The 27854-nt window shown below is 41.1% G+C and overlaps 1 protein-coding gene and 1 non-coding gene across 4 annotated transcripts in view; one reads left to right on the top strand and one right to left on the bottom strand.

Annotated features, from left to right (window-relative positions):
* NDC1 (NDC1 transmembrane nucleoporin) overlaps positions 1 to 27854 on the top strand; it is a 66692-nt gene that overhangs the window by 18493 nt on the left and 20345 nt on the right. For 2 of the 3 annotated variants that reach the window (XM_010372314.2, XM_010372322.2), the window contains exons 7-16: positions 5075 to 5126; positions 7032 to 7167; positions 8314 to 8406; positions 10489 to 10570; positions 13354 to 13509; positions 17330 to 17575; positions 17671 to 17786; positions 21120 to 21170; positions 24961 to 25024; positions 26916 to 27016. In XM_010372314.2, coding sequence (XP_010370616.2) covers positions 5075 to 5126; positions 7032 to 7167; positions 8314 to 8406; positions 10489 to 10570; positions 13354 to 13509; positions 17330 to 17575; positions 17671 to 17786; positions 21120 to 21170; positions 24961 to 25024; positions 26916 to 27016 — 1097 coding nt within the window. The remainder of the gene's footprint in view (positions 1 to 5074; positions 5127 to 7031; positions 7168 to 8313; positions 8407 to 10488; positions 10571 to 13353; positions 13510 to 17329; positions 17576 to 17670; positions 17787 to 21119; positions 21171 to 24960; positions 25025 to 26915; positions 27017 to 27854) is intronic. The other variant, XM_030913072.1, reaches the window with a different exon arrangement.
* LOC115892505 lies at positions 4443 to 4546 on the bottom strand. Its single transcript, XR_004052383.1, has one exon. It is a non-coding gene; the product is annotated as a U6 spliceosomal RNA (small nuclear RNA).

The raw sequence follows: 27854 nt of genomic DNA on the forward strand, positions 1-27854 counted from the left end.
ATATATATATTTATATATATATATATACACACACACACACACACCACAGTTTCTTTATCCACTCGTTGATTGATGGGCATTTGGGTTCGTTTCACGATTTTGCTATTGTGAATTGTGCTGCTGTAAATATGTGTGCAAGTATCCTTTTTGAATAATGACTTCTTTTCCTCTGAGTAGATACCCAGTAGTGGGATTGCTGAATCAAATGGTAGTTCTACTTTTAGTTCTTTAAGGAATCTCCACACTGTTTTCCATAGTGACTGTACTAGTTTACATTCCCACTAGCCGTGTAGAAGTGTTCCTTGTTCAGTGCATCCACGCCAACATCTACTGGTTTTGATTTTTTTTTTTTTTTTTTTTTTTTTTTTTTTTTTGAGACGGAGTCTTGCTCTGCCGCCCAGGCTGGAGTGCAGTGGCCGGCTCTCAGCTCACTGCAAGCTCCGCCTCCCGGGTTCACGCCATTCTCCTGTCTCAGCCTCCCGAGTAGCTGGGACTACAGGCGCCCGCCTCGTCGCCCGGCTAGTTTTTTGTATTTTTTAGTAGAGACGGGGTTTCACCGTATTAGCCAGGATGGTCTCGATCTCCTGACCTCGTGATCCGCCCGTCTCGGCCTCCCAAAGTGCTGGGATTACAGGCTTGAGCCACCGCGCCCGGCCGGTTTTGATTTTTTTGATTATGGCCATTCTTGGAGGAGTGAGGTGGTATCGCATTGTGGTTTTGATTTGCATTTCCCTGATCATTAGTGATATTGAGCATTTTTTCATATGTCATTTGCCATTTGTCATTTCATATGTCATTGACTATTTGGATATCTTCTTTTGAGAATTGTCTATTCATGTTCTTAGCCCACTTTTCGATGGGATTGTTTTTTTCTTACTGATTTGTTTGAGTTTGTTGTAGATTCTGGATGTTAGTCCCTTGTCACATATATAGATTGTGAACATTTTCACCCACTCTGTGGGTTGTCTGCTTACTTTACTGACTGTTTTTTTTTTTGGGGGGGGGGGGCATGCAAAAGCTCTTTAATTAGGTCCCAGCTATTTATCGTTGTTTTTATTGCATTTGCTTTTGGGCTCTTGGTCATGAAATCTTTGTCTAAGCCAATGTCTACAAGGGTTTTTTTCAACATTATCTTTCAACATTATCATAGAATTTTTATGGTTTCACGTCTTAGGTTTAAGTCCTTAATCCATGTTGAGTTGACTTTTGTATAAGGTGAGAGATGAGGATCGTGTTTCCTTCTCCCACATGTGGCTAGCCAATTATCCCAGCACCATTTGTTGAAAAGGAGTCCTTTCCCCACTTTATGTTTTTGTTTGCTTTGTCAAAGATCAGATGGCTGTAAGTATTTGGGTTTATTTCTGGGTTATCTATTCTGTTCCATTGGTCTATGTGCCTATTTTCATACCAGTACCACTCTGTTTTGGTGACTATGGCCTTATAGTTAGTTTGAAATCAGGTAGTGTGATGCCTCCAGATGTGTTCTTTTTGCCTAGTCTTGCTTTGGCAATGTGGGCTCTTTTTTGATTCCATATGAATTTAAGAATTGTTTTTTCTAATTCTGTGAAGAATGATGGTGGTATTCTGGTGGAGATTGTGTTGAATTTGTAGATTGCTTTTGGCAGTATGGTCATTTTCATAATATTGATTACCCATCCATGAGCATGGGATGTGTTTCCATTTGTTTGTGTTGTCTGTGATTTCTTTCAGCAGTGTTTTGTAGTTTTCCTTGTACAGCTGTTTCGACTCCTTGATTAGGTATACCCCTAAGTATTTTTTTTTTTTGCAGCTATTCTAAAAGGTTTTGAGTTCTTGATTTGATTCTCTGCTTGGTCACTTTTGGTGTATAGAAGAGCTACTGATTTGTGTGCATTAATCTTGTAGCTGGAAACTTTGCTGAATTATTATTATTTTTTTTTTGAGACAGAGTCTCGCGCCCGGGCTGGAGTGCAGTGGCCGGATCTCAGCTCACTGCAAGCTCCGCCTCCTGGGTTTACGCCATTCTCCTGCCTCAGGCTCCCGAGTAGCTGGGACTACAGGCGCCCGCCACCTCGCCCGTCTAGTTTTTTGTATTTTTTAGTAGAGACGGGGTTTCACGGGGTTAGCCAGGATGGTCTCGATCTCCTGACCTCGTGATCCACCCGTCTCGGCCTCCCAAAGTGCTGGGATTACAGGCTTGAGCCACCGAGCCCGGCCCAATTATTCTTAAGTTTGGTTGCTTAACATAATCCCAGACTTCTTAGAGACCTTGTCCATATTTTCCTATTCTTTTTTTCTTTGTCTTTGTTGGATTGGGTTAATTTGATGATCTTGTCTTCAAGCTCTGAATTTCTTTCTACTTGTTCAGTTCTATTGCTGAGACTTTCCAGAGCATTTCACATTTCTAAAAGTGTGTCCAAAGTTTCCTGAATTTTTGATTGTTTTTTCTTTAAGCTATCTATTTCTATGAATATTTCTCCCTTCACTTCTAGTATCATTTTTTGGCTTTCCTTGCAATGGGCTTCGCCTTTCTCTGGTCCCTCCCTGATTAGCCTAATAACTAACCTCCTAAATTCTTTTTCAGGTTAAGTCAGGAATTTCTTCTTGGTTTGGATCCATTACTGGTGAACTAGTGTGATTTTTTGGGGGTGTTGAAGAACCTTGTTTAGTCATATTACCAGGGTTGGTTTTCTGGTTCCTTCTCATTTGGGTAGGCTCTGTCAGAGGGAAGGTCTAGGGCTGAAGGCTGTTGTTCATATTCTTTTGTCCCACGAGGTGTTCCTTTGATGCAGTACTCTCCTCCTTTTCCTATGGATGTGGCTTCCTGTGAGCCGAACTGCAGTGATTGTTGTTTCTCTTCTGGGTCTAGCCACCCAGCGAGTCTACTAGTCCCTGGGCTGATACTGGGGGTTGTCTGCACAGCGTCCTGTGATGTGAACTGTTTCTGGGTCTCTCAGCCATGGATACCAGCACCTGTTCCAGTGAAGGTGGTGAGGGAGTGCAGTGGACTCCATGAGGGTTCTTAGCTTTGGTGGTTTAATGCTCTACTTATGTGCTGGTTGGGCCTCCTACAGGAGGTGGCGCTTTCCAGAAAACCTCAGCTATAGTAGTGTGTAGAGGGACTGGCAGTGGGTGGGGCCCTAGAACTCCTGAGATTATATGTCCTTTGTATTCCGGTAGGGAAGGATCATCAGGTGGGGGTGGGGCTAGGCGAGTCTGAGTTCAAACACTTCTTGGTCAGGTTTTGCTGCAGCTGCTGTGGGGAATGGGGGTTAGATTCCCAGGTCACTGGAGTTGTGTACCTAGGAGGATTATGGCTGCCTCTGCTAAGTCATGCAGACTGTCAGGGAAGTGGGGGAAAGCTGGCAGTCACAGGCCTCACCCAGGTCCCATGCAAACCAAAGGGCCAGTCTCACTCCCACTGCCCCACAACAGCCCTGAGTCTGTTTCCAGGTGGAGGGCGAGATGGGCTTGAAAACTTGCCCTGGACTACCCACCTCCCAGCTGGGAGAGAAAAGAGCTTGGTTCTTGCCCGCCTGTGGAGTCTGCACATTAGATTTGCCCCTTCCCCAGGTTCTGGCCAGGAGGCTTCTTGCCCCGTTCAAATTGTTACAGAGTTCAGCTGGAGATTTCCTTCCCCCTGTGGAGTTTTACCCCCTGCTCCTCTGGTCACCCTTCCGATGAATCCCTGTGGTGCCAGGCAGGAATGGCCTGCTAGGGAACGCAGCGAGCTCCCAGGGCCTTTCTGCTGCTTCCTCTACCCCTGTATTTCTCTTGACTCTCTAAATTGGTTCAACTCCAGGTAAGGTCAGAAACTTTTCCCGCAAACAGACCTTCAGATTCTCCAGTGGGGGTGTGTGTTCAGGAGAGGAGGGTCTTCCTTTTCCACTTCCACAGTTGGGGCACTCACAGTATTTGGGGTGTTTTCTGGTTCCTCAGGAGCAGTCCGCTTCCTTCAGAGGGTCTGTGGGTCCTCTTGGGATTGCTGGTTTGTTCTTGCAGTCGAACTGGAGCTAAAAATCACAACACGAGCTTCTGCAAGCTGCCCTGTGTGGAGCTGCAATCTAGTCCTGCTACCCATCCGCCATGATGATTGGTAGCGGCTCTTTTCTTTTAGAGATGGGGTCTTGCTGTGTTGCCCAGGCTAGTCTTGAACTCTTGGCCTCAAGTGATCCTCCCACCTTGGCCTCCCAGAGTACTGGGATTATAGGCATGAGCCATCATGCCCAGCCTCATTGTAATGTATTAACCTACTACATACAGTCAGCCTGGTTGTTCCTCTAGAGTTGTATATTTGGGCTAATTTAGTGACTGTGATCATTTCCATGATTTGCTCTTTCTCTTATAACTTCATTTATGTTCAATTCACGTTTCGTTTTCAGCATTATCACTTTTCATTTCTTTGTTGCACTTTGATTTTTTTTTTTTTTTGCCAGTTTCTTTTTTTTTATTAAAACCATTTTTTTTTAATGGAAGGCTTCATGAATTTGCATGTCATCCTTGTGCGGGGGTTATGCTAATCTCTCTATCATTCTGATTTTAGTATATGTGCTGCTGAAACAAGCACTACTTCCCTGTTTTAGCTATTCATTTTTTAAAAGTATCATTTGGATTTATTATGGGAAACAAGGAGGCAACACAACTGCATGTTTTGCTGTCCATGTCTGTACTGAATAACAGATCCAAGTGACCAATCAGCAACAGACCTTGAGAGAACTGATGGGATTGGGTCACAGATTATAGTGCGCATCTGTTATCTACATACTGATTTGCATACTGAAAAGTTAAAAGTGCTATTTGCAGTCACTTATAGTTAATATACCACAGTAACTAGAGTTTGAACTATATTTTTGGGTGACTGGTATTTTTTAACTAAACCGTGGTAACTGAAATGTGTGTATATCAGAACTGTGCAAAGCAAACTGCCTGTGTTAGTAAGTACTGTCTTTCCTGCTGTCAATTCTTAATCAGTCTAACATTTTGACTGAGGTCTTGGTGTTTATGTGGCCCTGTCATTGACCTTATATTCTAAAGCTTGACTAAAACTTGTTTTATAACTTTTTATGTTCATAGCTTGGTATTTTTTTCCCCTCAGGCTATGTTCCCAAAGCTTGGATTAGCACTGCTATGAACCTTCACATAGATGAGTAAGTGATACATAAAAAGTCTAATTTTAACTCTGTTTCCATTCTCTTAGATGTTAGCTATTTTCCAGATATTTTGTTTAGATTTTGCCTTTAACATTTTTTAAAAAATTGTATTCATTTTTGAATACATATAGTTTATATGGTTTAAAATTCCAAAGGTGTATAAAAGGGTAAAATTAGCAGGACATGGTGGTACATGCCTGTAGTCCCAGATACTTGGGAGGTTGAGACCGGAGGGTCGCTTGAGCCCAGGAGTTCAAAGATGCAGTGAGCTATAATTGTGCCACTGCACTCCAGCATAGGCAATAGAGCGAGACCCTGTCTCAAAAAGAAAATAATAGTAATAATAGGGTATAAAATGAAAAAGTCTCCTCCTCTGTCTCCACTCACCCAGTTGTCTGTGGAAGTAAGCAATGATAATTGTTCTTAGATGCAGCTTTTATACTATACAAAAGTGGATTTCTCGAGTTGCATGGTCCAGGCCTCTGTTTTGTTTTTCTCCCCAACAATCATTCGTTCTCTAGTGTCTCATGATATATACCAATGCTGTGGCATTGTTCTAATTTAGCCTATGAGGAAACCAAAATTGAGCAAGATCAGGTGATTAGTTGAAGGTCACAAGTGGCAGTCGAGTGACAGCAATGGTATATATTGTTCTAGTTATCCTCTATGCACTTTGCACATAAAGGTTTAATCTGTTGTATTTGCTGAATAAAAGTCAGTTTCTCTTGGTGTTTATTCTTATTGTGTATTCCATTGTAAGGGTTTTTGTTTCATATATGAAATTCACTAATAGCAGCTTTAGGGAGTGGGAATATTAACATGCATGGTATTTAAGAGATATTATGGTTTCTCACTTTTCAAAGTTTCTAGGCAAAATTCAGTTTTGTCTTCTGCTTAATTGCTAGGCATGAAACCAAATACATGAGTCATTTATTGTTTTAGCCCAGATTTTAAACTAGGTGAAATGGAAAGAGAAAAGTAATAATGGCATTTGATAGAAATTTAACAATATTTTTTTCTTCCTTGCACTCAAAAAACATTTTGTGGGTATGGCTGAGTGCCTGATATTCTGTCCTTCATTTATGTCAGGGCCTCAATAAATGTTTACTTAGAAGTTAAAAATAACTTCATCATTGGTTGACTCCCCCAGTGAATGTCAAGCACTGTACTGGGCACTCCTAATGTAAGCTGTTTTAAAAATTGTGATAGGATTAAGAGGAAGAATGAAGAGATTATGCCACTGTTACATGGATGAGGAAACCGAGGGTGGGATGGGTGGAGTGATTTACCTAATCACAACACTTAGAAATAGCAGAGTCAGGTTCCAATCCTGGTTTTCACAGTGCTGGTTGTAGGATTATAATAACTTTGCCAATTGATCTAGTCAAAGTTTTGGAAAGATGGCAGCATTAGCTTTACTTAGCATTCTAACAGAATATCTTAAATTGCTTTAACATTGTTTAGTAGCATGTGCTTTTAATGACTACGAATCTGTGGTTTATAGGGCATAAGGATAAAGCTGAAATCTGGTCCAGGAGAGGTACTCGTCATGTTTAATGGTTTTGAGGTTTTAGACTACAAAGCAACAATCATAAACTTTCATCCAGCTGCTCGTAGTAAGGCTTATAAGCTTAGCTCGTTCTTCCTTCGTAGTAAAAGTCATTGAAGATTTTTGACACAAGAAACTGTAGTCCCGATTTAGGTCTGTGCGTTCCTTAAAGCTCCCTCATGTACCTTATAAGAAAGTATTAGGGAAAGAGCTCTACAAGGATTCCAAAGGAGAGGAGTCTGTCAACATTGTTATTTAGAAATAAGATTTATGTCTCAGTGTGGAGACTTAAGTGTGTTAATATTTAGATTGCATTTTTCCTAGAGGATTAATAGTAATTTCTGCGTTCACAGGCAGGTTCATAGGCCACTTGACACAGTGAGTGGCCTCTTAAATCTCTCACTACTTTACCATGTCTGGCTGTGTGGTGTCTTTCTCCTGATGACTTGGTATATCTCATGGATACTCTTCAAAATCTATGCCACAGAGGTATGTTTTTTAAAATACTTTTTGTTAATACTTCTGTGTTTTGGAGTGCACAGTTGATTTTTAGCAGAGCACACTGATCAGCACGCCCAAAACCATTTCCCTAAGTTGATTTTTGGTCTCTCTTCTGAGACTATTGGGGCCATATCATTTGTAACCACCATTTATGTGGTATTTTTTTTTTCAGAGGAACAGTGTGGATATTCACTTAATTTTTGGAAATTAAACTGAATGAACTGCTACTATGCTTTATTCACATCCTAGTTGTCTTCTGGGGGCTTCCATTTCTCTACTGAGTACATACTAAATGGATTTGAATTTTAAATTAATTTTCCATGTCATTGGCACAGCTACTATTAAAATATTTAAATATGCGGCAGTAAGTTTTTTTTTTGTTTGTTTTGTTTTTTGCGATAGGGTCTCACTCTGTCACCCAGGCTGGAGGGCAGTGGCCTGATCTCAGCTCACTGCAATGTCTGCCTCCTGGGTTCAAGTGATTCTCCCACCTCAGCTTCCCGAGTAGCTGGGACTACAGGCGTGTGCCACCATGCCCGGCTAATTTTTTTTTAATTTTAGTAGAGACAGGGTTTTACCATGTTGGCCAGGCTGGTCCCTAACTCCTGACCTCAAAGTGATCTGCCCTCAGCCTCTTAAAGTGCTGGGATTAGAGACGTGAGCCACCACACCCAGCCAAGATACTTGTTTTCTGAAGGGAAGTTTTAAAATTTATATTAAAGAAATGATTTTGGAAATTGAGGTGAGCTTCTGGATAATTCCCACAGAAATCTTTTTAAGTGATTGAGAATTACATTGTTTTTATCATCCAAGTGTTTGTCTTAGAAAATTAGTGTTTCTGTTTTATTTTACCATCTGTGTAGGTTTGTATTCTTCAGTGGCTTCAGAGAATCCTTGTTTGTGAAATTGGTTTTTGTTATTCAGAACCAGAGTCTAGTAAAGTTGGGAAAGTAACATTAAAAAAAAATGGTGTATTTGGGTTTATGTCACTTTAACCTGTCTTTGCAAGGAGCACGAAATATGTCAGTTTGGTTGTGCTGTCTATTTTTATAAGAAGTTTTAATTTGTGCATGCTTATTGAATGTAAGATGATCATGAAAATAATCATTTTTGGTTTTTAATTATATTTGATAGGCTCATGTGTTTCCTGTTCAACCACCATTTGCAGAAGGGTCAGATGAGTGCCTTCCAAAAGTGTTAAATAGCAATCCTCCCCCCATCATAAAGGTACCAATACTGTGTTTCTTATCTTCACACAGTTATCTCTAACTTTATTCAATAAACTTAATATTTAGCATATTTAAGTAGCTGTATTTTTTGAGGGCCTATAATATTCTCGTACTGGTATGATAAAAATCACCTACTTGCTAATGCTGTCTGTTTTTTCAATTTTCATTCCAAGTGACTAAAATGCAGGTGCACAGTACAGTCTATGTGTGTAAGCTAGTTAATTCTATATTCGGAAACAGAATATTTCCAAGCATAAAATACAGTGATGTGCAGTCATCTACATTAACTTCTCACAAACAGTTCATGATAGCATAACAAAATATTATTTATTTTTTGATCACTGGATCAAAGCTTTCACTCTTGTAGTATTAGTTGGCTTTTGTGATCAAAGATAGTGCTTAGTAATGTATAGATATTCGGTGAGCTCTCCTTAAGTATGAATTGCTGGTAATGATCCTAAAACTAATAACAATCAAGAATTTAAAGAAATTGCAGTAATTTTACAAATCAATCTAAGTAAGCATAAATGGTTTAGATTGAATTTGCAAGTTGAAATTTTAAGCTAGATCTACAATATGTGTGATCCTGTTAAAAGGTCCTTTAGAAAGAGCTAAAAGAGGCCGAGTGTGGTGTTCAGCACTTGGGAGGCCGAGGTGAGAGGATCACTTGAGCCCAGGAGTTCAAGACCAGCTTGGAAAACGTAGGGAGACCTCATCTCAACAAAAATTAAAAAATTAGTTGAATGGCATGGTGGTACATGCCTGTGGTCCCAGCTACTTGAGAGGTGGAGGCAGGTGCATTCCTTGAGCTTAGGAGTTGGAGACTGCAGTGAGCTGTGATCCTGCTACTGCACTTTAGCCTGGGTGACAGAGTGAGACCTCATCTCTAAACAAACAAACAGAAATGCTAAAAGAAAGTAGTTAGAACCCAGTTTTGATCACACTCTAAAGAATTTATAAACAAATAAGGAAATGAATTGAATTACTTTTAAATACTAATTATAACTAATTTGTTAGATAAACTTAAAAGTATCAGTTACTCGTTTGGTTATTTACCAAATATTTATTTGACGGTACATCAGTCTCTGCTAGTTGTTTGTGGTAGAATGATGAATAAGACATAGCACAGCCTAGTGGAAAATACAGATACCCAAAATAATTAAAATGTACTGTGGCAAGTACATTGGGACCTCTTACTCTGCTTCGGACCAATAAAAGAAAACTTCAGAGAGGGATGGTGTCTTGAAGGGTGAGTAAAGAGGTTTGCCTGGGAAAAGATGAAAATTTTCAGTAAAGAAAAAAAAAGTGATAGGGCAGGCAGGCATGATGCCTCAAAGTGCTGTAATCCCAGCACTTTGGGAGGCCAAGACAGGTAGATCACTTGAGGTCAGGAGTTCGAGAGCTGCCTGGCCAACATGGTGAAACCCCATCTCTACTAAAAATACAAAAATCAATTGGGTGTGCTGGTGTGTGCCTGTTGTCCCAGCCACTTGGGAGGCTGAGGCAGGAGAATCTTTTGAACCCGGAAGGTGGAGCTTGCAGTGAGCCGAGATCACGCCACTGCACTCCAGCCTGGGCAACAGTGTGAGACTTTGTCTCAAAAAAAAAGAAAAAAAATTAATAGGTATCACATGCTAGGCACTGCCTTTGGATGTGGTAGCAAGATTTTCCATTTTTTTGTGGGCCGCACAGTTTGGTGGGTGGAATCAGATGAGACAATCAACATTCAATTACAATACATGATGTTAGTGCCATGGTCAAGAGCTGTGTAAGTGTATGTTTGTGTGAGGGAAACCAGGGAAAGTTCCAGGAGGAAGTGATGTTTCAATTTCCCACCACAGAGATAGGAAAGAGCGCAGAGAATTCTGTAGTTCCTTGTAGCTGGAACTTGTTGTAGGTAGGGAGGGTAGAGGCAGGAAAGTTCTGGAAGGTTAGAAAGGAAGGTTATGGTTCTGAGATTTTTTTTTTTTTCATGAAAAAGTTTAATTAATTTCCTCTTGGATGTATAATGATGAACCCAATTAGATTTTATGTAGAGGTTAAAAAAAATTAAATAATATATGTTTTCTCCCCCTTTTAGTATTTAGCCTTGCAGGACCTGATGTTGCTTTCTCAATATTCTCCTTCACGAAGACAAGAAGTTTTTAGCCTCAGCCAACCAGGTATTGCTAAAAGTAATAGACCTGATTAGGCATATGTGTGTAGAAAGTAATTCACTTCAAGTTTTTGGTGAGAATGATGTATTTAATAAAATATCAGACGTCGGTGAGTCCATTCAATGAAGTATTGAATTAAATCTTACACAACTTAAGCGTTTATTTCCTTCAGCTCCTTCATTTCCTTAACCTGAAGAAATTATGTAGTACATTAACAATTTTAGGGCAGAAAAATACAGTTTAAGAATTCTAAAAGTTTGGCTGGGCGTGGTGGCTCACCCCTGTAATCCGAGCACTTTGGGAGGGCAAGGTAGGTGGATTACTTGAGCTTAGGAAATTGAGAACAGCCTGGGCAACATGGTAAGACCCTTTCTCTACAAAAAATACAAAAAATTAGCCCAGCATGGTAGCATGTGCCTATAGTCCCAGCTCCTTGGGGAGCTGAGCTGGGAGGATTGCTTGAGCCCAGGAGGTTGAGGCTGCAGTAAGCCAAGATTGCGCCCCAGCACTCTAGCCTGGGTGACAAAGTGAGACCCTGTCCCCCTCCCCACCCCAAAAAAGAATTCTAAAACTTTTAATGCTATGAAGGATCTTAAAAATTAGGTGGTCGAATCTCTAGATGGGAGATTTAAGTCTCAGAGATTGGCTTAAATAAAGTTAATGTCAGAATTGGAATAAGAGTCCTGTCATTTGGCCCCATGTATAGGACTCCTCCTTCTGCTATGCTACTCTGCCTCCCTTTAAAAAAAATTAGGAAGAAACTAGATTTGATGGTGACTCAAGGATGCTCTCAGCAACTCTGAAACACTTATCCACTGTTCTTGCCATGCTGTTCAAGACTGTGACTTTGCCAGTTCTCTGTTGTTCCTAGAGGGAAAACAGTCCAGTCCCAGGCACCGGTGGAAAACAGAACCTGGGTAGCTTTTCTTTTGTTTTTTTTTTTTAAGAGACAGAGTCTCACTGTATCACCAGACTGGAGTACAGTGTCATGATCACAGCTCATTGTAACCTCAAACTCCTGGGCTCATATGATCTTCTGGCCTCAGCTTTTCAAGTAGCTGGTATTATAGGTGCACACCAGGTGTGCACCACAACACCTGGCTAATTTTTTTTAAAGTTTTGTTGAAACACAGTCTTGCCGTGTTTCCCAGGCTGACCTTGAACTCCTGGGGTCAAGCAGTTCTCCTGCCTTGGCCTCCCAAAGTGTTAGAATTACAGGTGCGAGCCAGTATACCCATCCAGCTTTTCATCTTCTTTTTAATGATTTCTTCAGCATTTTGCCAAGCTTGCGAATTACCAGATAAAACACCGGATAATAAACCTTCTACAGTTAAATGTTATATGGAAATAAAATCCAGTTATATAAAAATATAATTGACTGGAACCACTCTTCTTTTAGTAGCATGAGAAACCCAGAACTGATACTGTGGAAAATTAGCTATAACAATCCTTTTCTATCAGATTTGAGTTAACCTAGGAATTCTGTACTCTAAATGTTTTTTTACCAGAGATTCAGGTAAACCATAAAAGGGTGGCATTTGCTCTGCCAGAGAGTGTGCATTCTAGCACATAATAAAATTTAATTGGCTGGGTGCGGCTTATGTCTGTAATCCCAGCACTTTGGGAGGCTGAGGTGGGAGCATCATCTGAGGTCAGGAGTTTCAACATGGTGAAACGCTGTCTGTACTAAAAATACAAAAATTAGCTGGGCATGGTGTTGCACACCTATAATCCCAGCTACTCGGGAGGCTGAGGCAGGAGAATTGCTTGAACCCAGGAGGCAGAGGTTGCAGTGAGCTGAGATCCCACCACTGCCCTCCAGCCTGAGCAACAGAGCAAGACTCCATCACAAAAACAAACAAACAAAAATTTAATTGGATGGTTACACAGTTCCTAGTGTACTCAAATTACAGTAGTACAAAATATCCTGAGGCCTAGTGATAGAGTATTGTGCGTGTGTGTTTGTAGGTTAAGTGGTATTCCCTCTGAGTTATACAGTGAGGGGAGTGTTTAAGGAGAGATCCAAGTGAAGAGGGAATGATCATATGGCACATTGGATAGGGAAGCCAGTTTTCAGTGGACTTCTCTGCTATTTATGCATAATGAACCTTGCTTGATTTTTATAAAATAACTCTAGGAGACAAAGATCTCCTATGAGAAATAAGGGAATTTTTAAAGGAATAGGACACAGTAGTTTAAGTTAAATAATAAGATAATAGATCTGTAAGCTCTCTGAGTGTGAAGTGTGATCATTATTAATGAGTTACAGATGTAACAGCAAACAGGGGCTATTATATATGTGAAAATGTAAGGAAGCCCAGGGGTGAGGCACAACAGTTTAGAGGTCACTGGGGACCGTAGAGGTGCATCTCATTGGACATCCTAGTGTTTGTTGTCTTAGTTCATTGTTCACAGTCATAGCAGTCTGTTTAATACTGCTAGTGAGGTAACCCCGGCCTTTCTCACTCAACCTGTGATCTAGTGTTTGGCTTTATTTTAGCGACCAATTTGAGAGGTTTTTTTTTTTTTTCTTTTTCTTTTTTTGGTATGTGTGTGGTACAATAGTAAAATAACAAGTTTTTGCTTGTAGCCTTTTGGGAAACTTAATTCATTCAAATATTCATTGAACTCCTGCTGTGTATTAGGTGTCATGAGTATAAACAGTAGCTTCACTAAGAAAAGTGGGTCCTGATGCAAAGCGTAAAGTAGAATTTCTTACCTTTTCCCCCACTTCAAGAGGAGAATATAAGATAATTTACATTTTAAAAGCTGGTGTTTGGACCTCCTAGGTGGACATCCCCACAATTGGACAGCCATTTCAAGGGAGTGTTTGAATCTTTTAAATGGTATGACTCAAAAACTGGTTCTCTATCAAGAAGCTGCTGCTACGAATGGGAGAGTGTCTTCATCTTACCCAGTGGAACCTAAGAAATTAAATTCTCCAGGTAATCCCTAGGACTACTAAGAGGGGAAGACATTTACATTTTATTTCCTAAGAAAGATGTCCATAGTAGCTGGGCTCGGTGGCTCACGCCTGTAATCCCAGAACTTTGGGAGGCCGAGGCGGGCGGATCACGAGGTCAAGAGATTGAGACCATCCTGGCCAACATGGTGAAACCCCATCTCTACTAAAAATACAAAAATTAGCTGGGCGTGGTGGCATGTGCCTTTAGTCCCAGCTACTCAGGAGGCTGAGGCAGGAGAATCGGTTGAACTGGGGAGGTGGAGTTTGCAGTGAGCTGAGATTGCATCACTGCACTCCAGCCTGGCGACACAGCGAGACTCTGTCTCAAAAAAAAAAGGGAGAGATGACCGTAGTTAATCTAAGGATACTTATATGAGTGTGAGGTGTATATTTTTAGGGAAAATTGATCCAACATGGCATCTCATACTGAACCAAAAAAAAGACCTGGGTATCATTGTAGATTGAAAAAATTAAGCCCAAGATATCACATTGTACACTCTAAGTATGTGCAGTTTTTCATTGGTAAATTTGAAACAAATTAAGTTCAGTGTGGTGTTAGCATTAAAAACACTACCAAAATGATGGCTATTAAATAGGAGACTTCAGCTTACTTTAGTACAAAGCCAGGTGAATTTTCGCAGATAATATTCGATGCTGTTCTGGTTGCAGTAGCCCAGAGACAAAAAGTTGCTGTCCCAGAGAAGAGCAGCTGAGACGATTGGGTGATTTGGGAGTGGGGCATAATGTTAGTACCCCCTCCATTTAAAAGACAAAAGCTGAGAGGAAGTAGAGGTGGAGGAACCTGTCTTGTTCACCAAATCCCTTAAGTAGAAGACATCTGTGAATGTAAGACTGATAAAAGGACTTAATGTTTCACGTGTTTTGGAGCCAGGCATTTAGTGAAAATGGATGAAACTGGCTGGGTGAGGACAGTGGTGAACCTGCCAGGACAGGCTTCATCTGAAGGGGGGAAGCTGTTGGTTAGCCCTGCTTCATTGTTCCCGTATGGGACTTTGGATCCCATTTGTGAACTTCCCGTCTTTTTAAAAAAGAGAAGCCTGAAATCTCAAAATTTTGAGGTGAAGTCTTTCAGTTTTTAAACATTGGCAACTAATCTTGATACTAAAAAATCACTATATGGATCAAAGCAAACTCATCGAGTTTCAAAGTCATTACTCTGGTGGGGTCATAGCCCCAAAACAAATAGATTACATATGAAAAATGATTTAAATAAATTCACACATGTCAAATTTTCAAAGGTTTGAGAGTGTTTCAGATGTTAATCAACTTTCAGATCAGCATTCCTCTATTCAACAAATAGTTATTGAATTCCTACTGCATACCAAGCAGTGTGCTAGAAGCCAGGGAATCACGGATGAAAAACACTCTTGGATCTGACCTTTTAGTGGAAGGCACACAAATAATGATGCAATATAACTGCCAAAAGGAAATCTGTCGAAAAGGAGTCTGATTGGGTAAGATGATGTTTGATGATGAAAGGAAGCCTTGTTTGCAACAAAAAAAATTTTAGATTTTATTCTCTAGGGATATGGAGCCATTGGAGAACTTTGAATAGGCTAGTTCCATCAAATTAGCATGTTAGAAAGATCGTTGTAATTCTGAGTTGGGTAGATCATGAGTCTGATCAAATATGGAGCATTCATTATTGTAAGTTTTTGTCATATACCATCACTCAGCCATTTTTGAGGAATAATTGTAAAACTCTTAAAAACTCCAGTCTTAATTTTTTTTTTGAGACGGAGTCTTACTCTGTCGCCCAGGCTGGGGTGCAGTGACCAGATCTCAGCTCACTGCAAGCTCCGCCTCCCGGGTTTACGCCATTCTCCTGCCTCAGCCTCCCGAGTAGCTGGGACTACAGGCACCCGCCACCTCGCCCGGCTAGTTTTTTTGTGTTTTTTTAGTAGAGACGGGGTTTCACCGTGTTAGCCAGGATGGTCTCGATCTCCCTATCTCGTGATCCGCCCGTCTCGGCCTCCCAAAGTGCTGGGATTACAGGCTTGAGCCACCGCGCCTGGCCTGTCTTAATTTTTAAATTAATTTTTCAAAGATTTCTAATTTCCATTAACTTCTAAAAAGTCATATAATGGGCCAGTTGTGGTGGCTTACACCTGTAATTCCAGCCAGCACTTTGTGAGGCCGAAGCAGGTGGATCACTTGAGGTCAGGAGTTTGAGACCAGCCTGGCCAATATGGCGAAACACCGTCTCTACTAAAAATATAAAAATTAGCTGGCCGTGGTGTTGCACACTTATAGTCCCAGCAACTCAGGAGGCTGAGGCAGGAGAATCGCTTGAGCCCGGGAGGTGTAGGTTGCAGTGAGCCGAGATCATGCCACTGCACTCCAGCCTGGGCAACAGAATGAGACTCCCTCTTAAGAAAACAAAAAAAGAGAGAGAAAAGTCGTATAATGAAAATTTGGTACTTGGGATTTTTAATTTCTTATACTTCTTATGGTAGTTTTATTAAGAAGATGGAATCCAGCTGGGCGAGGTGGCTCACATATGTAATCTCAGCACTTTGGGAGTCTGAGGCGGGCAGATCATGAGGTCAGGAGGTCGAAACCATCCTGGCCAACATGGTGAAACCCCGTCTCTACTAAAACATAGGAAAATTAGCTGGACATGGTTGTGCGTGCCTGTATTCCCAGCTACTTGGGAGGCTGAGGCAGGAGATTCACTTGAACCAGGGAGTCGGAGGTTGCAGTGAGCCAAGATTGTGCCACCCACAGCACTCCAGCCTGGCCACAGAGTGAGACTCCATCTCAAAAAAAAAAAAAAAAGAAGATGGAATCCTAATGCAGTGTATTTGTTTTTGTGGTTTGTGCTGGAGTGGCAAGAAAAGTTCCTTTGTTTTTATATAACAGACTCTATTACTAAATTGGAGAATCATAAGATGACTTTTGAAAAAGTTGTTTACAGATCAGATTTATAGATATTCTGGGCAAATTAGCCTTTGGTGTGACTTTTGTTAACTTGAAAGAACTTTCAGGCCAGGTGTGGTGGCTCATGCCTGTAATTCTAGCATTTTGGGAGGCCAGTGAAGGAGGATTCCTTGAGCCCAGGAGTTCAAGACCAACCTGGGAAACATGGCGAACCTGTCTCTACAAAAAATTAAAAAATTAGCCAGGCATGGCAGCGTGTGCCTGTAGTCCTAGCTACTCAGGAAGCTGAGGTGGGAGGATCGCTGGAGCCCCGGAATTTGAGGCTGCAGTGAGCCGAGATTACACCACTGCACTGCAGTCTGGGCTACAGAGCAAGATCCTGACTCAAATAAAAGAAAAGGAAAAGAAAAAGGAAAGGAAAGGAAAAAACTTTGGAGAAAATGGGGTAAGGTTAATATTTTTTTCCTGTATATGTTCACAATATAGATTTGTTTGTTCAGTCAAGTAATACTTAAAATAGTAATGGAGTAAAACTGGATGGATTCTAATGCAGTAATTAATGTTGCCAATTAGAAATAAAATGTGAATTGATGAGTTCATTCAAAATTGCTTAAAGTTAGATAAACTGACCTTGAAGATGAAGATATTCATGGAGGGGGAAAAAAAACAAGAGAGACTATATCAGTCTGACAGAAGAAGATGTATAAAGCTCTTGGAGTGGAGCTTGAATTGCAGTAGTAAAATCTGAATCTTGAGACTGTAATCCTAAATGGAAACAATCTACTGAGCTTTGGGTAAATGCGTTAAACAAAAATTTGGTATGTGTAAAATTTGAAAGCATTGCTGCTAGCCTGCTTGGATCAGATTGCCTCTTCAGCACTGGATCTGTTCTTTTACAGAAGAAACTACTTTTCAGACACCAAAATCTAGCCAGATGCTTCGGCCTTCAGTGCCACCATTAGTTAAAACATCACTGTTTTCTTCAAAATTGTCTACACCTGATGTTGTGAGTCCCCTTGGGACCCCATTTGGCTCTAGTGTAATGAATCGGATGGCTGGAATTTTTGATGTAAACACTTGCTATGGGTCACCGCAAAGTCCTCAGCTAATAAGAAGGGGGCCAAGATTATGGACATCAGCTTCTGGTGAGAATTATATATTTTCTAAGATTTTAAATGTCATAGTTGCAGAGGATCAGACAGCCTAAGTTCTTATCTTGCCTTTTCTTTTTTAAAAATAGATCAGCAAATGCCTGAATTTTCTAATCCTTCTCCATCTACCTCTATTAGTGCTGAGGGTAAGACAATGAGACAGCCCAGTGTGATTTATTCATGGATTCAGAATAAACGTGAACAGGTAGGATGATATGGTTATAGGATGTATATTTGCTTAAGTTGACTCAAATGAAACAGCCAGTATTTGACTGGTTTGAGCTATACACATTGTAATTTCATATGGCTTAACCTGATAATTTGTGAATTATCTCATGTAAGAAATATTTGAGTTCTTTATATTATCCAAGGTATACTTTTAGGCACTGAGAAAAAAGCAAACAAAACAGAGTCCTTGCCCATGTAATATTCACATTCGAGTGAGGGGAAATCAGTGAGTAAGCAAATGTGTTATATTCTGTTTCTCTGAAATATAAAATATCATTAATTTTAAGACATGTACTATTAAGAAAAAAATGATACCTTAAACCATGACATGCTATTGACTGTAAGATGCATCTCAGTAGGTCATATTCAAGATATGGAAAATATGCATAAGAAGGAAGGCATTTGAAATGTCTTAAGTCTTATCTAGAAAAATAGAGCAAGGAAGATAGAGAATTCCTAGGGGAGTGGGTATCATTTTATGTGGAGTGATAAGGGGAAGTCTCACTGATAAGGCAATGAGTGATCAGAGACCTGAAGGGAGGGCAGGGAGCAGCCCAATGGATCTGAGATGGGAACGGACTTGGCTTGTGCGAAGAACAATGTGGACACCAGTGTGGCTGGAGCAGAGTAAGTGAGGGGAGAGTGGTAAGTGGGTGATAAGATCAGAAAGGTAACAGGCACCCAGGGCTCACTGGGTCCATTGGCTGTAGTAAAGACTGGCTTCATCTCTGAGTGGGATGGAAAGCCACTGTATGGTTTTGCCCACAAGAATGATATGATGTAACTTACATTTTGAAAGTGCTACTCTAGGGGCTGTGTTGGCACTAAACTCTTGCAAGGTAGGTGTGGAAGCTCAGTTAAGGCTGTTGCAGTAATCTAGTGGGAGATGGTGGTATCTGTGACCAGAGTGGTTGTGGTGGGGGCTGTAAGATGTGGTGAAGGTCTAGGTATGTATTTTAAGGTAGATGGAATAGGATTAGCTTATGGTTTGGTTGTGGTGTATACTAGAAATAGTGTTAACTGTTAAGGTTTTTGGCCTGAAGATCTGGAATAATATAGTTGCAATTTATTGAGTTGGAATTTACTGATGTTTCTGGAGAAGGAAATTTGATAGAGGTGAGGGGAGGGAAATCAGGAGTTTGATTTTGGACATGCCAATTTTGAGATACCTATGAGACAACCAGGTGAAAATACCGAGTAAGAAATTAGGCATATAGCAGTAGTGTAGGGGAAAGTTCTGGGCTAGAAATGTAACTTTGGAAGTTTTTAGAGTATAGATAGTATTCAAAGCCATGAGACTCGATGCAAACTCTTGAATGTAGATACAGAAGAAAAGAGATATCCAAGAAAAGGGCCCTCCAATGACTAAAGGTCTGGGAGATGAAGAATAGCACGGAGACTGAGGAGCAGCCTCTGAGGTGGGTAGGAAACCAAGGAAAGAAAGAGTTTCAAGGAGGAGGAGGTGGAAGTGTCAGATGCTGCTGATGGGTAGCCTGGGCGGAAGCTGAGAATTAACTGTTGAGCTAGAAATGCGGAGGTCACTGAGTCCTTGACAAGGGTTGTTGGCTGGAGTAGTGCGGACAAAAGCCAAAATGCATGAGTTCAGGAGAGATTGGTAGACGAATTGGAGACCACAAGAAAAGCCACATTTTTCAAGGAGTTTGTTGTAAGTGGAGCAGAAAAATGGGGCAATAGCTGCGAGGAATTGAGGGGTCAAGGAACTTTTTTACAAATTTGAGATGGGTTCTTGGTCTGTCTGTTGCTCAGGCTGGAGTGCAGTGGTAATGGTCATGGCTACACTGCAGCCTTGAACTCCCGGGCTCAAGTGATCCTCCCACCTCAGCCTCCTGGGTAGCTGGGACTACAGGTGCATGCCACCATGCCTGGCTAATTTTTTTAATTTTTGTTTTTTGTAGAGACACAGTCTTGCTATGTTGCCCAGGCTGATCTCAAACTCTTGGCCTCAAGCAGTCATCCTGCCTGAGCCTCATAAAGTGTTGGAATTACAGGGGCGAGCCATGCCCATTCAGGAGAAATTGTAACATGTTTGCTGATGGAATGACTTTATTAATAGGGAATTAATGGTTAAAGGCATTTTATAAACTTCAGGATCCCATATGGCTCTATATGCCATTAGTACTGCCGTGTCACTTTTACCCAACCAGACATGTGCTGCTTACTGCAGCCTTCTGAGTAGTCATGCAGCTTTGGGTGAGAGTATGGTAGGAGCAGATTCACTTTTAAGTTAGTTTGGTTAGCTTTTAGCTGATACTAAGAACATTTTTTCCCCCGGGATTGTCAACTAGTGGAAAACTACTTTATGTCTTAAGATACTTTTTTTCCTGTAATCTCAGCACTTTGCGATGCCGAAGTGGGAGCATTGCTTGAGCCCGGGAATTCGAGACCAGCATGGGCAACATGGCAAAACTCCATCTCAACTAAAACTACAAAAATTAGCTGGGCGTGGTGGTGCATTCCTGTAGTCCTAGCTACGTGGGAGCCTGAGGTAGGAGAATCACCTGAGCCCAGAAAGCAGAGGTTGCAGTGAGCTATGAATATGCCACTGCACTCCAGCCTGGGTAATAGAGTGAGACCGTGTCTCAAAAAACAAGATTTTTTTTTCCCTGTGAGAGAAACATACTCTTTTTTGGGGTATTAAGAGGTTAAAGGGCAGGACAGTTATAGAGAATTGAGAAATAATATGGCCTTGAAAAATATCTCCAGTCTGTAATCCTAACACTTTGGGAGGCTGAGATGAGAGGACTGCTTGAGCCCAGGAGTTTGAGACCAGCCTGGGCAAGATGGTGAGACCCTGTCTGTACAAAAACATTTAAAAATTAACCAGGCATGGTGGTATGCCTGTAGTCCCAGCTACCCAGGAGACTGAGATGGGACAATCTGTTGAGCCCAGGAATTTGAGGTGGCAGTAAACTGTGATCATATAACTGCACTCCAGCCTGGGTGACAAAGCGAGACCCTGTTTCTGAAATAAAAAAAAAAAAAGAAAAAAATTTCACCAAAATCACTTAGAATTTTTTTTTTTTTTAATGTCAGGCCTCTAATTTGGGGGTTAAATGTGTATACATGGGAATACAGTTTAGGTTAGTTGGCTTAGCTTGGTTATCCAATTTATAGTACAAAGGTATTTAGTTACATGGCGTATTGTTTAAGTATTATTATTCTTTGCCCACAAGATGTGAAGTGTTTCATTTTTTTATTTAAGTTAGTGTCTGGAAGAACTAGGAAATGTGTTATATTAGAATAGAATTTAAAAGGTAAATGTGTTAATTCTTCCCTTTTTCCAACTCAGGTTAAGAATTTCTTGTCAAAACGGGTGCTGATAATGTATTTTTTCAGTAAGGTAAGAATATGTGGTTATAGCGTTGGGAATGGGGAAGGAGGAAATGAAATATGAAATAAAGTAGCAGATAGGATCTGACTTATAAATATTTTATAGCTTAATCCTATCAAGCCAGGCAGCTTTGCATAGTGCTTCACTGAACCTCCGTTTTAACAATAGTTGCCCTAGACACACATCTCACTTCAGTGGCTTCCGAAGCTTGACTGTCTAGTTGCCTCTCGAGTCTCTCGGCTGCTGGCAGCTTTGTGTTGATAGGCAACATGGACCCCTTCCTGCTGTCCGGATCTTCACAAAGTGAACAAATTTGTGTGACTATCTGGTGCTTCTTGACTCATGTCCTACTAGCATCTTTGTGACCAGTTTGGTGTTCAAAAGAGAGATGATGATATCACAGGTGTTAAATTTATGATGAATAAAAAGTTATAATTCAGACCACACATGAAATGACTCCCCAACTTGTGTATCCGCTGTTCCAGCTGCCACAGGAGAGAAAATCTTAGTTGTAGAAGCTAAAGATTCATTCCTGTTTTTGCTGGCTGTGGCTATTGTGTCTTTAATCGTTTGATGTGCAAAACCTTTGCCCTTATGTAGGGGAAAGAATTTTTGTTTTTAGCTTTTAAAATCTAGCCTCTCTTTCTGCAGATATTGCAGTATTATCTAATGTCACACTCACTCCATTAATACCTTCAAGTGAAAGTTTATATTGGCATCTGTTATATTTATTATTTGGGAGTCATACTCTGGTGGAAAAAAGAGGTCTAAGCAACCCTGATAGAATATAGATAACACATAACACAGTCATTTCAGGGGCTTGAAACTGCTTTTCCACTATGGTGGAAAGGACGATCCACCCAACTAGCCATTAACCTTTACCAAAAAATAATCCACTCTGGGCTACCCATTAGAGGAAGGTGTCTTGTCTTCCACCAAAAGGAAGAGGGTTTGTCTGAAGTTTTACTTCAGTGCTTGATTTTAAAAGAAGGGGAAAATAACTCACCATGCGTGTCTTATGTGTGCCATACTCTGTTCTCGCTTCAGTTCCCTCATTTAATTCTAACAGCATCCCTGTGAGATATGTATTCATTTTACAGATAAAAAGTAGCCAGGTGTGATGGTGGGCTCAGAGGAGTCAGGTAGCTAGCCTAAGGGCACAGAGACAGTAAGTGGCAGACCACATGGTGACCAAGATCTCCTGTTTTCTTGAAAGTGAAAGGCTAATTTTGATCCTAGTTTTGCAAGTGGATCTATTATATGATAAGTTATAGACAGTGCTGCTATTTGATGTTAAAAAATGTAACTTAATGGGCTTGTTATATGGTACTTAATAGGCTTCATTGGGTACATAACCAAAGACAGCATTTGTTAAAATGGACAAATTGTTCCACCCTATTCCATGGTGGTATGTTAAAGAAGGTTAGGCAGCGTGAAATCATGTCATTTACAGCAACATGGATAGAATTGGACATCATATATATATATATATATATATTTTTTTTTTTTTTGAGATGGAGTCTTGCTGTGTCGCCCAGGCTGGAGTGCAACGGCGCGATCTTGGCTCACTGCAAGCTCCGCCTCCCGGGTTCACTCCATTCTCCTGCCTCAGCCTCCCAAGTAGCTGGGACTACAGGCATCCACCACCACCCCTGGCTAATTTTTTGTATTTTTAGTAGAGATGGGGTTTCACCATGTTAGCCAGGATGGTCTCGATCTTCTGACATCATGATCCTCCCACCTCGGCCTCCCAAAGTGCTGGGATTAAAGGTGTGAACCACTGCGCCTGGCTGGACATCATAATCTTAAGTGAAATAAGTCAGGCACAGAAAGATAAATATTGCATGTTCTTACATGTGGCAGCTAAAAAATTTGATGACATGGGAGTAGAATGGAAAGATAACAGAGACTGGGAAGGATGGGTAGAGGGTAGGAGCAGGGTGGAGAGAAGTAGGTTGAAAGGTATAAATACACAGATAGATAGAAGGAATAAATCCAGTGTTTGATACCAGAGTAGGATGATTACAGTTCACAAAAATGTATTATACTCAGGTGATGGATACCCAAAATGCCGTGACTTGATCGTCATGCATTATATACATGTAACGAAATTTCACATGTACTCCATAATTTGTACAAATAAGAACATTTTTTAAACGAAGGTTAGTTGGTTTTTCTTTGGGGTTGAAGGTAGACAATTTAAGAGCAATAACAAGTAGGCAGTTATGTTGTTGTTGACTTTTTTTTTTTTTTTTTGACATGAAGTCTTGTTCTGTCGCCCAGGCTGGAGTGCAATGGCGCGATCTTGACTCACTGCAACCTTTGCCTCCCGGGTTCAAGCGATTCTCCCACTGCAGCCTCCCAAGTACCCGAGACTATAGGCACGCGCCACCACGTGGGCTAATGTTCTGTATTTTTAGTAGAGATGGAGTTTTACCACGTTGGCCAGGCTGGTCTCAAACTCCTGACCTCAGGTTATTGGCCCTCCTTGGCCTCCCAAAGTGCTGGGATTACCGACGTGAGCCACCGTGCCTGACCAATTTTTTTATTTTTATTTTTTATTTATTTATTTATTTTTGGTTTTTTTTTTTTTTTTTTTTTTTTTTTGAGATGGAGTTTCGCTCTTGTCGCCTGGGCTGGAGTGCAATGGCGTGATCTTAGCTCACTACAACTGCCGCTTCCCAGGTTCAAGCGATTCTCCTGCCTCAGCCTCCCAAGTAGCTGGGACTACAGGCATGTGCCACCACGCCCAGCTAATTTTTGTATTTTTAGTAGAGACAGGGTTTCACTGTGTTGGCCAGGCTGGTCTTGAACTCCTGACTCAGGTGATCCACCCACCTCAGCTTCCCAAAATGCTGGGATTACAGGCATGAGCCACCATGTCCGGCCATCCTAGGCTGGAATGCACTGGTGTGATCTTGGCTCACTGCAATCTCAACCATCTGGATTCGAGCAATTCTCCTGCCTCAGCCTCCCAAATAGCTGGGACTACAGACGCATGCCACCACACCTAGCTAATTTTTGTATTTTTAGTAGAGATGGGGTTTCAGCATGTTGGCCAGGCTGGTCTCAAACTCCTGACCTCAAATGATCTACCCACCTTGGCCTCCCAAAGTGCTAGGATTATAGGCATGAGCCACTGTACCCAGCTAAGTTTTTTTTTCTTTTTCTTTTTTTTTTTTTTGAGATGGAATTTCACTCTTGTTGCCCAGGCTAGAGTGCAGTGGTGCAATCTCAGCTCACTGCAGCCTCCACCTCCCGGGTTCAAGCGATTCTCCTGCCTCAGCCTCCTGAGTAGCTGGGATTACTGGCGCCCGCCATCATGCCCAGCTAATTTTTTGTATTTTTAGTAGAGACGGGGTTTCACTATGTTGGCCAGGCTGGTCTCAAACTCCTGACCTCGTGATCCACCTGCCTTGGCCTCCCAAAGTTCTGGGATTACAGGCCTGAGCCACCGTGCCCGGCCCCAGCCAAGTTTTTAAAAAAGATTTTCTGTAACCATTCACTTAAGTGATCTTTGTACTAATCCTCCGAGGTGGTTTGAGTATATGTAACTTTAAATTAGAAACTGAGGCACAGAGATTTAGAGACTTGGCAAGAGCCACACAATGAGTTGATAGTAGAATGCTTTGTTGTATTAAATGAGTAATTACCAAGTTAAATATAAAATAATTTATTTTAAATTTTAATTCTTGAGAGGCAGCTGTGAATTTTTTGTTTTATAGTCTACATATTTAATTAAAGGAAATAATGGAGTTTTCAGGGGAACTCACTTAAATGTTTTTGTTTTTATTTGTAGCACCCAGAGGCCTCCATTCAGGCTGTTTTTTCAGATGCCCAAATGCATATTTGGGCATTAGAAGGTAAGCAACGGCTGTGAACTGTAACTGTGATTTTAACTGTCAGTTAAATATTGAAGTATCATCCATGAAAGATGAAAGGTCAGTTCTGGTCCTTGATCTCAGTCTTTGAATGTACAGATTCGTTTTTATATCTTCGTTTTATGTAGATCATTTTGAAAAAATATATTTAGGCGTACTTCGATTTGGGCACAATTTTTTCTTTTATGTAAGCAGAGAAACTGAGCCTGGGTTCTTTTTTTTTTTTTGAGACAGGGTTTTGCTCTGGTCCAGGCTCAAGTGCAGTGGTATGAACACGGCTCACTGTATCCTCGACCTCCTGGGCTCAAGCAATCCACCTCAGCCTCCTGAGTAGCTGGGGCCACGGTTGCACACCACCACGCCCTGTTAATTTTTGTTTTAAAAAAATTTTTTGGACCAGTTGCAGCGTCTCACGCCTGTAATCCCAGCACTTTGGAGAGGCCGAGACAGGTGGATCACCTGAGGTCAGGAGTTCGAGACCAGCGTGGCCAGCATGGTGAAACCCCTTCCCTACTAACAATACAAAAATTAGCCAGGCATGCTGGCATGCGCCTGTAATCCCAGCTACTCGGGAGGCTGAGACAGGAGAATCGCTTGAACCTGGGAGGTGGAGGCTGCAGTGAGTCAGTATCATGCCACTGCACTCCAGCCTGGGTAATAGAGCACAACTCCTTCTCAAAAAAAAAAAAAAAAAAATTTTTTTTATAGAGACGAGATTATCCAGTCTGGCCTCGAACTCCTGGGCTCAAGTCGTCTTCCTGCCTTGACCTCCCGAAGTGCTGAGATTACAGGTGTGAGCCACCACACTTAGTCTTTTTGGTTGTTTGTTTTAAGAGATGGAGTCTTGCTGTGTCTCCCAAGATGGAGTTCAATGGCATGATCATAGCTCACTGCAACCTTGAACTCCTGGGCTCATGCAATCCTCCTCCCTCAGCCTCCTGAGTAGTTTGGACTACAGGTGCATGCCACTACACCCAGCTAAGTTTTATATTTTTTGTATAGAGACAGGGTCTTGCTATGTTGCTCAGGCTGTCAAGTCTGGATTCTTTTATATCTTTCTCTACTTCAAAAAAGTGCAACAGATAGATTGTTTTTAACTTATGTTAACTTATGTTAAATATGAAAACTTAGTTGTTAAAGAGCTGTTTCTTTTCATCATATAGATACAGCCTTCTCAGTGCTTAAATGATGCTCAGAGGCCTTTGCTGACCATTCTCTGAAAAGTATCATCCTCATAGCTGTATGCCCTTACCACATGTTTTTTTTTTTTTTTTTTTTCCTGGCACATGTCATTACCCAACACTATATTATTTTTAAAATTGTCTTCCTAATAGAATGTAAAGCCAGAGACTGTTATTTTATTCGTAACTAATGCAGTTGAGTACTTTTTTCAGTGCCTATTCCGATTTTTTTGCCCATTTTTCTATTGAATTGCTCCTCTCTTTATTTATTTATTTATTTATTTATTTTTACTTTTTATTTTCGAGACAGTCCCACTCTCTTGCCCAGGCTGGAGTGCAGTGGTGTGATCTTTGCTAACTTCGACCTCTGCCTCCTGGGCTCAAGTAATCCTCCCACCTCAGCCTCCCGAGTAGCTGGGACTATAGGTTTGTTGTGCCACACCTGGCTAATTTTGTATTTTTTGTAGAGAAGGGGTTTCACCATGTTGCCCAGGCTCATCTCTAACTCCTGGGTTTAAGCGATCTGCCCACCTCAGCCTCCCAGAATGTTAGGATTACAGGTGTGAGGCACCATGCCCAGCCTTTATTTCTTTTTGTATTCAGAATATTAATCCTTCCTAAAATAGATGTATTTCAAATAGTTTTGCCTAATTTTGATTCACTTTTAACCTTTTTTTGTTTTTTCCCTTGAGGTCTGTCGCACTTAGTAGCAGCATCATTTACAGAGGATAGATTTGGAGTTGTCCAGACTACACTGCCAGCTATCCTTAATACTTTGTTGACACTGCAAGAGGTAAGCAATCTATGGGTTGGGAGGGGGTAGAGGTCATCTTCCCCTCCCACCCAGTGCTTTGCTTGTTTCCTATATATCACATTTATCAAGTGACAGAACATGTTGGAAGTTAAAATAATGTACTTTTTCGCCCTCAGGAAATTACAATCTAAAAGACAGAAAAGAGGCTGGTGTGGCTCATGCTTATAATCCTAGTGCTTTGGGAGGCTGAGGCTGGAGGGTCACTTGAGGTTGAGAGTTTGAGATCAGCCTAAGCAACATGGCAAGACTTGGTTTTTACAAAAAATAAAAAATTAGCTAGCCATAGTGGTGTATGCCTGTAGTCCCAGCTACTCAAGAGCCCGAGGTGGGAGAATCATTGGAGCCAGGAGTTTGAGGCTGCAGTGAGCTACGATTCCACCACTGCACTGCAGCCTGGGTAACAGAGCGAGACCCTGTCTCTATTTTAAAAAACAAAACTAAAAGTTTAGGAAGAGAAAACTTTTAATCTGCTTATAACATTTTACAGAAACAGTAAAAGAAAGTATACTAAACCTGTAGGGTATGCCTCTGGTATTAAACACACTGTTTAAAATACTAGACTTCTGTTCACTGACAAAAGTGAATCCTTACACAATTTGTAGCTACCGAAAGTGACCTGTAATTAAATGACCCATTCAGATAAAGTGCCCTTTTGGGTTGAGGCTCAAGAGCTGAGGCCAATAGATACCTATCACCAGGCTTGATGGCTAGTTTTAACTAATAGGTTTTCTTGGTCCTAGACTTAAAGAAGGGCAAAAAATAAAACACATGCTTTCTGCTTTGCAGCAGGCTTCTTTTTCTAACTTCATGTTGCTTG

Source organism: Rhinopithecus roxellana, chromosome 12, assembly GCF_007565055.1.
Source record: "Rhinopithecus roxellana isolate Shanxi Qingling chromosome 12, ASM756505v1, whole genome shotgun sequence".
In the NCBI taxonomy this organism is placed as follows: Eukaryota; Metazoa; Chordata; class Mammalia; order Primates; family Cercopithecidae; genus Rhinopithecus; species Rhinopithecus roxellana.